This window comes from Canis lupus, chromosome 27, assembly GCF_003254725.2.
Source record: "Canis lupus dingo isolate Sandy chromosome 27, ASM325472v2, whole genome shotgun sequence".
In the NCBI taxonomy this organism is placed as follows: Eukaryota; Metazoa; Chordata; class Mammalia; order Carnivora; family Canidae; genus Canis; species Canis lupus.
This window is the reverse complement of record NC_064269.1, coordinates 277,354-293,481: the sequence shown is the minus strand read 5'-3', so window position 1 is coordinate 293,481 and position 16,128 is coordinate 277,354. Positions and strand designations below refer to the sequence as shown.

General features: G+C 35.4%; 3 protein-coding genes across 3 annotated transcripts in view; all 3 read left to right on the top strand.

Moving 5' to 3' along the window:
* Window positions 1-244: 244 nt before the first annotated feature.
* Window positions 245-1,473, top strand: LOC112667134 (olfactory receptor 1009-like). The gene has a single exon (XM_025458649.3). The coding sequence runs from the start codon at window positions 265-267 to the stop codon at window positions 1,309-1,311; it is 1,047 nt and encodes a 348-aa protein (XP_025314434.3). The 5' UTR covers window positions 245-264; the 3' UTR covers window positions 1,312-1,473.
* The window catches only part of LOC112667130 (olfactory receptor 6C4-like), a 158,681-nt gene continuing 143,555 nt past the window's right edge, over window positions 1,003-16,128 (top strand). Inside the window, exon 1 of the mRNA XM_049102606.1 lies at window positions 1,003-1,087. The gene's annotated coding sequence lies outside the window, so the exon portion shown is untranslated. The remainder of the gene's footprint in view (window positions 1,088-16,128) is intronic.
* On the top strand, window positions 13,035-14,678 carry LOC112667288 (olfactory receptor 9K2-like). Its single transcript, XM_025458889.2, has one exon. The coding sequence runs from the start codon at window positions 13,035-13,037 to the stop codon at window positions 13,974-13,976; it is 942 nt and encodes a 313-aa protein (XP_025314674.1). The 3' UTR covers window positions 13,977-14,678.

Sequence of the window (16,128 nt, the reverse complement as noted above, 5' to 3'; positions counted from 1 at the left end):
GGTGAACAATCAGATTAAATTCTTTACTAGAAGCCTTTTTTTTTAATAAATTTGTTTTTTATTGGTGTTCAATTTGCCAACATATAGAATAACACCCAGTGCTCATCCCATCAAATGCCCCCCTCAGTGCCCGTCACCCATTCACCCCCACCCCCCGCCCACCTCCCCTTCCACCACCCCTAGTTCGTTTAGAAAAACTTCTTAAAAAACACCAGTCTGTTTTTAAAAAACAGATATCGCTTTTTGTCATTTATTGGGGACAACATGATGAAATTTTTCACGCTGGTTTTAGTTAACTTTTTTACTAAAACAAGTATTCTGATCACTCATTTCTTTCATGTTTACCACCTCTCCAGTTCCCCCTGCATCTCAGCCATGAAGAGCGAGCTGAGCAGGAATTCCTCAGGAGTGACTGAGTTCATTCTGCTGGGCTTCAGAACAGCTCCAGACATACAGATCCTCTTATTCCTATTCTTCTTGCTGGTCTACGTGGTCACTGTGGTGGGAAATGTCAGCATGATAATTGTCATCAGGATGGACTCGAGGCTTCACACGCCTATGTATTTCTTCCTTAGACACTTGTCCTATGTAGATCTCTGCTACTCCACAGTCATTGCTCCCAAAACTTTAGCCAACTTCCTGTCTCATGAAAAGAAGATTTCCTACAATGGCTGTGCAGCCCAATTTTTCTTCTTTGCTCTGTTTGTCACAACTGAAAGCATTCTTTTGGCCGTCATGGCCTTTGATCGATTCTCAGCCATTTGCTCCCCTCTCCTTTACCCTGTGCACATGTCCCAGAAAGTGTGCGCTCAGCTGGTGACTGGCTCCTACATCTGTGGAGGCCTTAACTCCATGGTCCACACAGGATTCACCTTCAGCTTGCGTTTCTGTGGAGAAAACCACCTGGATCACTTCTTCTGTGACGTCTCAGCCCTGATCAAGATCTCATGTGTAGACACGTCTGTGAACGAGATGGTGCTGTTCATCCTCTCCGCCCTCATCATTGTCACCACCACGACTGTCATCCTGGTTTCCTATGCTTACATACTCTCCACTGTCCTGAAGATCCCCTCCACCCACGGCAGGGGTAAGACCTTCTCCACCTGTGGCTCCCACATGGCCACGGTGACTTTGTTCTATGGGACCGTGTTCTTCATGTACGCCCAGCCCGGGGCCATCTCCTCCCCAGGGCAAAACAAGGTCGTGGCTGTGCTCTACACACTCATCATCCCAATGCTAAACCCTCTGATATACAGTCTGAGAAACAGAGACGTGAAAGATGCTGTGAGAAGAGTGCTGCACAGGAAGTGATCCCTTCCTGCCCTGGGTCAGACCGTGATGCAGTGGCACAGTCACTTCCCAAGCGTCCCAGTTATCCTTGTACTTGGAGAATTAGCTTATCAAGGATATTTTTATATATGGCAACAGATGTTTTTCTAAGTGTTAAAAAATGGTGTTTCTGTGCTTAGAATATATAAAAGCATTATCTGTTTTTAATTTCTGATGTGATGATATCTTCATTTCAATCTTTAAGAAGTAAATAGTAAAAAAAAGTAAACATTAAGAGTTGCTATTTAACATTATTATTTAATAATAATAATTTCTGTTGGTTTATGAAGTTTAGTATTGTGCTCATATAGTCCATTTGAGGCAATCTAGATCATAATTCAAGGTATTTTTGTTCCACGGATTTGCTTGTTGATTTTATGCTGTTACCACATGCTTGTTGCCCAATAAGCTTTAATGCCTTGTAGGGTGACATAGTTTTAAAAAATATCTCAGCTAGTAATACTTTATATCAGTGAATTTCAGAAATATTTTGCATTTGAAAAATATTTCCTATTTTAGCAGGATTGCATTTAGTAAATAATTGATCTATTTACGATATTCATTTGTAAGAACAAGTTTATTATTATTGCTGATGATATCAGACAGCACAGGCTAAGTCCATGTCCTGTGACTGAACACAGGTGTTTGAAGGCCTTGGGTGGTTTAAAGACTGAATGGGAGCCATCAATTTATCTCCACTCCACAGATGTAAGATCACATAAAATACTATGACTCAAGCTTTTAGCACAAGAAAGTATAAATTAGTGGTATTGTGCAGTAGTATTTTTATTACCATCATCATTATCATCTTTTTTATATGTTTTAGCAATGTAATGGAATTTATATATTTGAGATCCACACATTTCTTAGTAAACATATTTTATGTATTAGTTGCTGTTGTGACAAAAGTCTTTATTAGCTTGTATTTTCTAACAGATAATTCTAGGACTTGGAGAACTTTTAAAATTACAATGTTTTTATTTTATATGAGTTCAAATTACTAAAATTTTTCTCAATGCTTAGAGTTTTTCCAATTAAATATTAGATTTAAAGTCTTACTTAGCAGTCAATTTTTGAAGACTTTTAATTAGTACTTTCTTTAAGAGTTGGTATTAAGGAAAAATACTAATTATGTCAGATGCTGTATAAAATATACATATGTTTTCTTACTCCTCACATCAGACTTATGGTGAAGGTGACATTATATGTATCAACTGTATAATCTGTAGTAATTATTCTCCAAGAATAGGAATTGTATCTCAGAAGAATTAAGTACTGTGTTCAAGTTCACATTGTCAGTAGCTAGCAATCAAGGCCAGGGCTGAAACAGAACTTTTTTTTTTTTTTTGAAACAGAACTTTCTGATTCTGAAGCCCTTAGAGGTAAAACTTATGTGACATTGGTTCAGTGAAAGTTTTAACCTACATGTTTTTTTAATATCATAAAGGTATTTGTTAACTCAAATGTATTAATAATGATGTTCAGCTGTCTCTATTTTCATTGATTTTTGTTTATATATTACAAACTGAATGTATTTAAGTATCATTTGTGGTTTTGGTCATTTTCTCCATTACAATACTTTTTGCTTTATTGTGTTATATAAAACATGACAATTAATTACATATTGCATTAATATAGATTCATTTCTTATTATATATACAAGTGCTTTATGCAGAATTTTACCTTATTTAATATCAAGATCACATATGACTTTTTAAAAAAATTTTATCTAGTGTATCTTGTTAACTTTGATATTTCTCTTTTTTATATGGCATTTTATATAAATGTGACATTTTATAAGTCAAGTTTCTCCTACCCCAATAGAAATGCAATTTTCTTAAGTTGTGGGTAGTATATCTCATTTACATTCATTATTATAGTCTATTATTTTTCTTCCTTTTTTATTGTAATATTTTCTTGTTTTATGTATATTTCTCTTTTTTATGTCCTTTTGAGAAAATAATATTTCAGCTATTTTTGTCTTTAAGCCTATATCACATCACTTTTGTCTATGTTTAGCAAATAAGTGTCACATTTTTATCTTTCAACTCTTAAGATACAACTAATTATTATAACTCATCTTTTGTGAATAGTAGGTTTGCAGGCTTGTGAAATTATAATTGCCCTGTAGTTGTTCTTATATTAGAAATGAATGATCTGAAATACAATAATTTTTTTCCAGAAAACATTATTTTATCATTTAACGTATAAGAAATATGAGATCACTGTAATTTTACAGATATTTAAAATTCTGTGTCCTATATACTCATATGTGGAAAATAGTTTATTATTTTATTTCTTAAAACTCAACTCACATTTATGAGAATCATATATTCCTCTATGCTTTCTAATCTTTTCTATTGCCCTTTAAAATATATCAAAAAAAATAAAATGTATCAATTTTATTTTTGTTTCTGGGAATAGCTAGTGAACATCTCCATACGTAGCAAAGACCATATTTTCTCCAGTGAGTCTTTCTAAAGCTTTCTTAGCGTCTCTTTGACTTATTAAATTTCCTTTCCTGTAAACACATTACAATTACTAAGAAAAACAGTTCTAGAGGCTCTTGGGTTTCTCAGTCAGTTGAGTGTCTGACTCCTGGTTTCAGCTCAGGTCATGGTCTCCTGGGTCATGGGCTCTGTGCTCAGTGGGGAGCCTGCTTGGGGATTTGCTCCCTCTGCCACAACCCCACTCGCTCTTGCTCTCTCTCTGAAATAAATAAATATTTAAAAGCAAAGAAAAAGAGTTTATAAAACATGAGCAAACAGATTGCAAAATAAAAAGAATGTTATGATCCAGGCAAAGATGTACAGAACTGCTTAGGATTTCTGGAGAGTTCTGGCTCCAGAAGCAAACCCTGGCTACAACCGCAGTTTGCTGCCATCTCGTGGGCGCTTCAGTTAAATCTAAAGAATGTGGGTCCTGTGATAGCATGAAACTTCTAGAACAATGGGTAATTGAGCAAAGTATTTTTCAGTTGCAGATTTACCCTCCTATCCAAAAGCAGAGCATTCTTATAAAACCTCTCCTAAGCCCAAATGGCATAAATCAAAGAAGCAATTAACATCAATTGATATGTAACATATATATATAATTTTTTACCATTCTCAGACCCAAAAAATAACCTCTCAGATTTTTCTAATACCTTGTGATACTTTATTTTGTGCATCTTGCTAACAGATGCACAAAATAAACTCAGATGAAGCACAGATGCTCACAGACAAGTTAAAGTTATGGTGGCTTGATGCTGAGATGCCGAGTGTAGTTCCCCGGGAAGGAGCTTGGCTGTGCCTCTAGAATGGTTTGCTGCAAAAGAAACACTGAATGCTATTTTCAGTTTTCACCTTTTTTTCATTAAAGGAAAATTCTTTTTGGATATATTTTGTTTAGTGTAGTGAAAACATTTGCTAATTCAGTTCCTTCATAAAAGCAAATTGGCTTAACAAAAACTTTCAAAAAGCACCAAATGTCTGTATTGATTGTTCTGAGTAAGGGAGATTGGTTGGAAATAACTGGAAATGGGCAAGGTCACCCTATACCTTGGTTAGAGTAAGTCCAGTTCTGTCTGTTTTATTTTCCTAGTCAAATTAAATTTCTTTTCAAATCTGCTTAAAAAGCAGGAAAGCAGTTATTTTAGGGCAGGTTTTTTGTTTTTGTTTGTTTGTTTGTTTTGTTTTGTTTTTTAATTATCACTTTACCTAAGGGTCTCCCTAGGTATGGTCAATTTTGCATATGCATTGCTTTTCATCAAACATTGAAGAGTCACTAATGGCAACAAAACCTAAATTTCCTACAGATAAAAATGATGAAGTGCCTGCACCAGCTGTATGATGTTTAGGGAAGAAAGTTATCATTTTCATTCTTTTTTCTTTCTTTTTTCTTTTTTTTTTTTTTTTAGAATAGCTTCATTCTCTGAAGGCCATATTCTGTTAGCAGTTGCTTCTCTTGGTTCTCAGCATTTTCTATTTCATCCATGAGAAAAAAACTTGACATATATATGACCAGTTAAATTGTGGCAACAGAACCAAGGTAATACAATGGGGAAAGGGCAGTCCTTTCAATAAATGGTGTTCGGGAAACTGGACTTCCACATGCAGAAGATTGAAATTGTGCCATTATTTTACACAATACAGAAAAACTAACTTGAACATAAGACCAGAAATTCTAAAGCTCCGAGAAGAAAACACATGCAGTAAGTTCCTTCGCATTGATCTCAGTGTTGATTTTCTGCATTTGAAAGCAAAGACGTGAAAAGCAGAAATAAACAAGTGGAACTGCAACAATCTAAAAAGCTTCTGCACAGCAAAAGAAGTCATTAACAAAATGAAAAGGCAACTTACTGATTGGAACAAAATATTTGCAGATCATCTATAAGATGCTCATATCCAAAATATGTAAAAGTAAAAGAACATACAGTTCAATAGTAAAAGAATAATTCAATTTAAAAAAATAGGAAGAGGATCTGAATACATAATTTCCAAAGATGGAAATACAGATGACCTACAGGTGCATGAAAAGTTGCACAATATTGCTAATCATCAGGGAGATGTAAATCAAAACCACAACGAGGGCACCTAGGTGGCTCAGTCTATTAAGCATCTGTCTTTGACTCAGGTTGTGATCCGGGTCTTGGGATTGAGCCCTGTGTCAGGTTCCCTGCTTGATGGAGAGTCTGCTTCTCCATCTCCTTCCACCTGCCACTCCCCTTGCTTGTGTTCTCTCTCTCTCTCTCCCTCTGTCAAATAAATAAATTAAATCTTAAAAAAAAAAAGCCAACACAACAAGATATTACCTCATACCTGTTAGAATGTTAAAGTGTCAATTACCAAACAGACAATAAATAATGTGTTGGCAGGCATGTGGAGCAAGGGAACTCTTGAGCACTGATGGTGAGAATGTAAATTGGTGCAGCCAGTATGAAAAACAGTATGGAGGTTCTTCAAAAAATCAAAAGTAGATTTTTCATATGATCTAGTAATTCCACTTCTGAATATTTATTTGAAGAATACAAAAACACTAACTTGAAAAAATATATACATCATCACGTACATTGTAGCATTATTTCCTATAGCCAAGATGTGGAAACAACCTAAGTGTCTTTCAATGGATGAATGGATAAGGAAAATTTGTATAAACATATGAAAATTTTACATATGTATAAATATATAAAAATATGTAAATATATTATATATATAATGGAATACTACTCAGTCATTTAAAAAATGGAATTTTGCCATTTGCAGCAACATGGTTGGACCTTGAGGGTATTACGCTAAGTGAAATAAGTCAGAGAAAGATAAATACCATATAATATCAATTACATGTGGAATCTTTAAAAAACAACTCAAAAATACACAGAAAAGATTGATGGTTGATAGAGGTGGGGTACAAGTAGTTGGCAAGATGGATGAAAATGGCTTAAACCTACAGAATTCCAGTTATATAATAAATAATTCCTGGGGATATAAGGCACAGCATATTGACTATAGTTAATAATATCGTATATTTGAAAGTTACCAAGAGAATGATCTTAACATTTCTCATCGCAAAAGAAAAAAATTTGTAATCCTCTATGTTGATGGAATTGAACTAGAGTTACTGTGGTGATCACTTTCTAATACATACACATTAAATTATTACATTGTGCACCTACAACTAATATAATGTACATAAATTATATTATAGTTAAAAATGTGATTACAAGAAATTTAAAAAAATCTGCAGTGATCAAAATCTCTATAATAATTCTGTGATTGAACTAAATACGATTTGCTCTGGAAGTCTTCAAGGTGGGAAAGTCTCTTGCAATGTAAGTAAAATAAGATCCCCCGTGTTAGATGTTGAATTAATTGATAAAATTATAGACAACCTAATGTCATGTTTTGTTTTGTCATACATTGGCATCCACAGAGTCCTCATGCTTTTTGGAAGAAATTTGAAAAAGTCCAAGTCAAATTAATTCATATTTTCAGTTAAAAGAAAATATTCACTCAATTCTTAATTTCCTTTTAACAAAATTATAAATATATGCATCTCTGTCGTTCCTTGGAGCAGTCTGAATGAACAGCCCCTCTCCCAGGTTCTGGGATCAACTGTGCAACTCTTTTGAACAATAAGATGTTCTCCACAGAGAGAACCAGCAGAGAATTCTGGGTCAAATGATTATCTCCCCAGAGACAAAGAGGTCTTCAATGACCGTGGATGATTTGACTGGATCAAGATTATAAGACTCTCCAAGACAGTGTTTGACTTTATTCATTATCTTTTGTTTCTGACAATTAAACATCACAGAGTATTTGTAAATAGGTGACAGTAGGGTTCCTAATGGGTGTAGCCTTCCTGGGCATATGGAGGAGAGGTTCCTCAAAAAAAGGTATTTCAACACTCCCTAAAGAAAACACGCCTCCTTTTTTTTTTTTTTTTTTTTTTTTTTTTTTTTTTTTTTTTTTGGTGAGCCATCTCTTTCATCTAATGCATCTCAGCAGAAAAGTTTACTTCAATACAATTGTACCATGTAGATAATGTACATAATGCAGTGCTGACTTTTTAGAGAGGGAAGACCTTTATTTTTATTTTTATTTTTATTTTTTTTTGAGGGAAGACCTTTAAATCTTGGCAAGTAAAAATGGGACATATTTACTTATTTTTACTTTTTTTTTAATTTTAATTCCAGTGTAGTTAACATACAGTATATATTAGTTTCCGATGTCCCATACAGTTATTCAACAGTTCCATATACTACTTAGTGCTTGTCAAGAAGAATGTACTATTAGTTCCTTTCACCTATTTCACCCATCCCTCTACCCACCACCCCTCTGGTAACCACCTATTTGTTCTCTCTAGTTAACTGTGCTTTTTGGTTTGTCTTTTTCCTCCTCTTTGGTTTGTTTGTTTTGTTTCTTAAATTCCATGTGTAAGTTAAATCATGTTATTTGTCTTTCTCTGACTGGCTCATTTCACTTAGCATAATACTCCCTACATCTGTCCATGTTGTTGCAAGTGGCAAGACTTCATTCTTTTTTATGGCTGAATAATATTCCATGGTATATAAATACCACATCTTCTTTATCCATTCATCTGTTCATAGACACTTGGGCTACTACCGTAATTTGGCCATTATAAATAATGCTGCAATAAACTTGGGGTGCATGTATCCCTTTGAATTAGTGTTTTTGTATTTTTTTTGGTAAATACCCACTAGTGCAATTATTGGATCATAGAGTAGTTATATTTTTTGAGGAAGCTCCATACTATCTTCTACAGTGACTGTACCAGTTTGCATTCCTGCAACAGTACACAAGGATTTCTTTTTCTCCACATCCTTGCCAACACTTGCTATTTTTTGCGTTTTTTTATTTTAGCCATTCTGTCAAGAGTGAGGTGATTTCTCATTGTGGTTTTGATTTGCATTGCCCTGATGATGAGTGATGTTGAGCATCTTTTTATGTGTCTGTTGGCCATTTGTATGTTCTATTTGGAGAAATGTCTGTCCACATCTTCTGCCCATTTTTAAATTGAATTATTTGGGGTTAATTTTGTTTGTGTGTGTTGAGTTTCATAAGTTCTTTATACTTTGAATATAATCCTTGATTGAATACATCATTTGCAAATATTTTCTCCCATGCAATACCCACTTTTAGTTTTGGTGGTTGTTTCCTTCACTGTGCAGAAGGTTTTTATTTTGATGTATATGAATAGTTTTTTGTTTGTTTGTTTGTTTTTGTTTGCCTTGCCTCAGGAGACATGACTAGAAGGATTTTGCTGTGACCAATATCAGAGAAATAAATACCTGTGTTCTCTTCTAGATTTTATTGGTTTCAAGTCTCACACTTTGGTTCTTAGTCTAGAAAGTGGGAAATACTTAAAAAGTAAAGATTTAAGAAAGTCTTAAAAATCAGCTAATTAATAATCTTAATTTCCTATACAAACCTCTTTTGCTATGTAATATAACATAACCATGGATGTGGCACTAGAGAGCAAAGTTTTGGGGGCCAAAATGCTTACTACAGTTCAGTTCTTGTACCAGAGAAGACATCATGTTTGACAGGTTTCCACACAAGCTTCTAGGAAGAGCGGGTAGCAGTGGCAGCGTAGTTATTGGATCTCTCTAAATATCCACACGAAAACAGAGAGATATCTAGAGAGAAAAACCAAATCTCATGGACAGTTTTACCACAAATTTAGATGAAAATGCACTACTACAAATCTCCAAGTACAAGAAAGTGAGAACAAACCACCAACAGTCTCAAGACCTGGATGTTATTAGCCACTGTGGAGGACAAAGCAAATCAACAATGGGGTTTCTAAATATACAACAGCAGAGAAAAAAATAAAAATATCCAGCAGATATCCATTAGAAAGTGTGGCAGACCAGTTTGAGAACAGGAGCTGAAACAGGGCGAAGTTCTCCCCATTAGAATGGGTAGTGTATACCAGGGACCTAGACCTACTTATTAGTACTCTTGATTATTGATATTAATTATGAATACACTGGTAACATCATCTGTAATGTATTTTATTCAGTTGGGAGTCATTTAGCAGAGAGTAAGATCTGATGAGAAAATAGGGACAATGAACCCAGACAATACAATACTATGAGCTGTCACGTAAAAGCATCAGTGGATAAATTCTGTGTGACTGAAAAAGGCAAAAATTAAACTGAGGAACGGAAATTATGTAAAATATATTATCTTAATTTTAAAACAAGTTTTTTTTCTAATAAGAATATATGAAAAGAGATCTAGAGTTAAGTCAAGGTGAGTAATAAGAGTAAATATAATCTATTCTTTTTGTCTCTTCTATGTGGGCCTCATGGGATGGAAGTGCAGCCTGCCATTGTTATCATCCCATAATTGACTTATTCTTACTTCTTTCTGAGGGACTCCTTTCTACCCAATCCATGCTGTAATTACCTGAAATGCTTGCAGTAGAGCTAACTAAGGGCACCAGGACTCCTCTGCCACGTTCCCCAGGCCATCAGGGACTCCTTTATTCACTGGTGATTTTGTCTTTGCCTTGCTTAAATTCTCATTCGCTGTCATCTGCCTCAGTCCAAGGACTGTGAGAAACCCTAGTGCAGGAGAGGCATGCTCATGCGGGGTGGCTCTACAGCTTCAGGGGCATTTTCTCTTCAGTTTCTACAGAGAAACATTCACTGGGCTGGAGGAGACCTCATTAGATCCCTCTTCCATCCTCTTGTCTCTCCAAAGGTACAAAATTACAGGGGATATTCAGGCAGAAACACTACTAAGGAGACAAAAAGATACCCTGAAGTGAAGAAAAGGGTATTATTAATCCACAAGCAGAACCTAAAACAGATTAAAATTGTGTATTTCAAAGCAAGATTTTATGTCTTGTGTGAAATATCAATTTTAAAAAATGTTAAATTTTGGTGTCGTCTTTAATTTTCTTTGTATGATTTTATGAATTTTTTTGCATTTCTAGAATTAAGCACGATAACTTTGGTATCCTTGCATCTACCATTAGAGAATTATCCAAGAAAAGTAAAGAAAGGCATATTCAGGTAAGAGATAAGATAAATTAATGTTTATTTTAGTCAAATAATTAGCCATTCATGAGTATGTCTGTGTGCCTTCATGCATAAAAATTATTTTCTGATTGGTGAAATTTATTTGTTACAAATTATAACAAGAAGTGAGTATGCACCTCAAAAAAAATCATATCCTTTTTCCTGAAGGGCAAATCATGACACACTGGTTATTTCACAATAAAAAGGTAAGCAAAGAAGAAAATGCAATGCACTCATACTCTGGGAAGAAAGTCCTTTCTGACAGTTGCGTATTCCCATATATTGGCTGGCGTACCGTAGGTGATCCGTAGTGTTCAGTGGCTTAATGAATGATTGAATGAATACACATTATTCTCAAAAATGATAATGATCTGGGGTATCCCTGGGTGGTTCAGCGGCTTAGCGCCTGCCTTCAGCCCAGGGCGTGATCCTGGGGACCTGAGATCAAGTCCCACGTCCAGCTCCCTGCATGGAGCCTGCTTCTCCCTTTGCCTTTGTCTCTGCCTCTCTGTCTCTGTGTGTCTTTCATGAATAAATAAATAAAATCTTTAAAAAATTGATAATGATCTCAAAACAATAATTTCCTGTCATGCCAACCGGCTGATATAGTTTCAGACAATATAATTGGTTAATAGCAATGGGAACTGTAAATAAAGCAGAGGAGATTTTCTGCTAAAATACTGCCAGATATCCAGTTGTATGATGTGAATGTGGTAGCTTTGACAAGGCTTCTTACTTTCTCTAAAATCTCTTTTTGTCTCTTCCATTACTTACCTAATATCTGATGTCTGATGCCTGAAACCCTCCCCCCCCCGTTAAATCTTTATTCCTTTAAACCTAGTTTTACAACAATACTTATAACAATATCCTTACACAAGTTAACATGGACACTTAGTGCTCATCTCAAAAATAGATTTAATTAAGATTATATCAGCGGATTGCGGTTTGTCACGGGAGCAGTGGCGTGAAAAAGAGGTCTAAGGATCCTTTTACTGCACCGTTGCCAGTTTTTTCTTCTTGTGCACTAAAGTGCTAACATTTTTAGGAAAGTTAATATGTGGTGAGGAGGAGGAAGATGGGCTGAGAGCAGTAGGAGCTGAGGGACTAGGGCAGGGGATGAGGAAGAGAGACACATGCCTGAGGGACAATGAGAGCAGAATATGGTGACTCTGTCATACGTGCCAAACCCAAAAGGAGTACTTTTTAGGTCCTTTGGTGCTTTGAGAAACCACACTAGCTGTCCCCTCTGTTGGATGATTTAAATCACAAATGATTTTAAAATCTGAAATACAGAAATAGCTGTCACTGCATTGAAGAAAACAGTTTTGAAAGTTATAGAAAAAATCAGACTATAAAACTCTGTGACAGATTCAAAATAATTGTTTTGAAAATTTTAATGTTTATGGATATCTCTCAAAATACAGACATTATAAAATAACTTTTCCACATCTATGTCAATACATTGCTTTGAACTTTCTTTTTCCATTTGCACAGACGTTTAAAATCAAATTGTCCCTTTGACAGATTTGTACAGAGACATGTAGAATTCATGGTAGCCTGTCGGAACTTTCTTTGTTGGACAAGGTGATGATGCGTTCTGTTTTTCAAGGTTTTTACTTTGGATACCAAACCAAATCTCTAGGTAACCTAAACTCTGACAGACTATTTAAATATTACCGTCTTTTGGGGTCTAATGCCTATTCATGGCATTTTAAATCAGTCTTTAATTAGAATTGGAAGCATTATCAAGAATAAAATGAATTTGAAATTATAAATTGAAGATGAGATTGAGTACTATTCACCTCTAAAACCTTCAGACATATTAAACTTACCCTGAAAATTGAGTGAAGAGCTAAACAGGTATAAGGGAATGATGCTTTATGCGAAGCTGTCACATGTGCTATAATGGGAAGGGCACTGGATTTGGGGAGTCACATTAGAAAACTATGGGTTAGGTAACTTACAGGTTATGTGCTGATGGGCAATCACAACATGCCCTAGATTTAGCTTCTATAAAGGGTATTGCAAGTCATACCCAACACAGTTGGACAGCAAGGTGCCAATAACAAATTCCAACTTCCAAATTCCAAGAGAAAAAGGATATTTTATGACACCAGGAAGTAGGTGAAAAGTTCAAATTTTAACCTTGTCTTGTACCTCTTAGCAGGTTCTTGTCATGAGCGACAAGGGAGCGGGCAACTACTCAGATGTAACTGACTTCACTCTTGTAGGCTTCAGGGTCCGTCCAGAGCTCCACATTCTCCTCTTCCTCCTATTCCTGCTGGTCTATAGCATGGTCCTTTTGGGGAACTTTAGTATGATTGGCATCATTGTGACTGACTCCCAGCTGAACACACCAATGTATTTCTTTCTAGGCAATCTCTCCTTCATTGACCTCTCCTACTCCACTATTATTGCCCCGAAAGCCATGGTCAACTTCCTGTCTGAGAAAAATACTGTCTCCTTTTTGGGGTGTGCTACCCAGCTCTTCTTTTTTACCTTCTTTATTGTAACAGAAGGTTTCATCCTGGCAGTCATGGCCTATGACCGCTTCATCGCCATCTGCAATCCTCTTCTTTATAGTATCCACATGTCAAGACACCTTTGCGCTCAGCTGGTGACTGGCTCCTATCTCTGTGGCTGGGTCAGTTCCATCATCCAAGTCAGCACAACATTCTCAGTGTCTTTCTGTGCTTCCCGAGTCATTGATCACTTCTACTGTGATTCTTACCAAATTGAGAAGATCTCCTGTTCCAATCTCTCTGTAAACAAGATGATATCTCTTTGTTTGGCTGCCTTCATCATTTTGCCTACGATAGTTGTTATTGTCGTGTCTTACATGTACATTGTGACCACAGTCCTGAGGATTCCCTCCAGTGAAGGGAGAAAGAAAGCCTTCTCCACCTGCAGCTCCCATTTGGGAGTGGTAAGTTTGCTGTACGGGACAGTCTCCTTTGTGTATCTCACACCTCCAAGCAATCCTGAACTTCGTAAAGTGGCTTCGGTGTTTTACATATTGGTCACGCCCATGTTAAACCCTCTGATCTACTCTCTAAGAAACAAAGATGTCAAACAAGCATTGGGGAAAATCCTGTGGAAGAAAACCACTTTATATTAATTCCATTTTCTTATGACTTTCCCATTAATGGGCTCATTGATAATTTCATCCTGATGTGCTTTTACCATGGTGTCAAGTTTGAGTCAGTGAAGGATCCTTTAAGTTGCCCATCCCACAGATGACTGAATGGTTTTCATGGAAGGAGTAGTAGCAATCCTTCACTCTTTCCTAAGAGCAGTGTTAGACCTTCAGCATCAATGAAATTTGAAGCCTTTCTATTAACACATTATAGTCTCCACTCGTTGTAGGTAAACTTTTTGATAGTGAGGATAGTAGGGAAAGGAGGATTAAATTTTATTATTATTTTCCTTTGGACCTAATTAAATGTTGGACAGAAAAATTGCTTTGGTAGGATGTTAATCTTAGAATATATAATTTCTTATGATTACAGGAAGTGTCATCCCAAAGCAGGATGATTTCTGAGTTGTAATAAATTATTTTTTTTATAAATCTGTTCACAGGGACCTAATTTGGGGCCCATAATTCTTGATTAGAAATGATGGTGGAAGAGGTTGTTTGTTTTTTATGCTGTCATGAATTTAGCTGAACAAATCATTGTTGTTTATATCCGATTGTATTTATTTTTAATATTGTTCTTTATGATCATATCAAAAAGTTGGAGAAAGACATTTCATATCCAATGTTCTAAAAACTGGGCACCCTAATCTAAAAAGAGAACATCTTTAGTACTGATATTCTATCTTGAGGAGACAAATATTGCATTGAATGCTTCAAATCACATTTGCCAGTTTGTACTGGATAATTTTCTTCTTTGTTAATTGCTGTTCACATGTACGAAGGTTTTATTTAGTTTGTATTTGATATATAATTATATGTGATCATTTTGTTTTCATAATATTTGTTGAATTGGTGTTGTAATTATAATGAAGTTATTTACATTTGGAGAGTAATATCTTTGTTGTCATGTAGCTATCTATAATTTTTAAATTTAGGTTGTGCTTTCAAATGTAAATTGTAGGTAATTCTAATCTCCAAATATGAAAAATCAACAGAAAAGTTTTCTGAAAACAAATAAGGGTTCACTCCTATGGTGTACCTTTCGTTTGTGTATTATGAGGTAAAAGTGTAATGTTGATGGGAAGATGCAGAAGGCGGAAGTGAAGGTTCTTGTAAAAGATGTGCTGTTTAACGTGAGTTGCCTACTTCTACAATCTCAAAATATATCAATATAGCAATCAATTCTGAAAAATCCCAATGATCTAATAGAGCACACAATTTGTGAGGTTGGAAAAGGAGGGGAGCAAAATATGCAGCAGGATGGGGAATGGTAGTCAAGTACTCTGGTATATAACCTACTATTAATCAAAATAAGTTTCTCTTTTAACTTCTTACAGAATCAACTTAGAAAAACTCCTTTAGCAAAGACTATTTTGATATTTTTCTTACAGGACAAAGTGTTTTTTGTACCATTCCAAATGTGGTCTAGAATTAAAAAAAATAGATTTTCTTTCCTCAATACCGATGTCTCAAATAAATTATTTCCTATATTTCACCATTTTCTGCACTCCAGCTCCAATCATTCCTCTTAATTTGTTTGAGTGTATAGTAGTCCCCTCCTTATTCATGGTTTCACTTTCCATGGTTTTGGATACCTGTGGTCGATTGTGGTCCAGAAGCAGATGATCCTCCTCCTAACACAGCACCAGAAGATGAGTAATAGCCTAGCATTATATCCCAATGCCTATGTCATTCACCTCACTTCCTTTCATCCCATGGGCATTTTATCACCTCACATCATTGCAAGAAGAAGGGTGAGTACAGGATAATAAATGGTTAGAGAGAGAGAGAGCACATTCATAAAACTTTTATTACACTATAACCTTTTTTAACTACAAAAAATAACTCTGAGGAGGGGATTTGATAGGATGAGCACTGGGTGTTAATTTATATGCGGGCAAATAGTATTTAAATGTATATATTATATATATACATATATATATTACAAAAAATGGAATGTTCAAAATGGATTGGTACACCTATAAAATACCTTAAATCCAAAAACTTGATAATACTAAATATTGGTGAGATTGTAGAGCAATAGGAACTCTCATTTATCACTCATGAGGATGGAAAAGAGTATAGCAGACACCCTGGCAGCACCTTATTAATTAAAGTAGACAAATTGTATAAA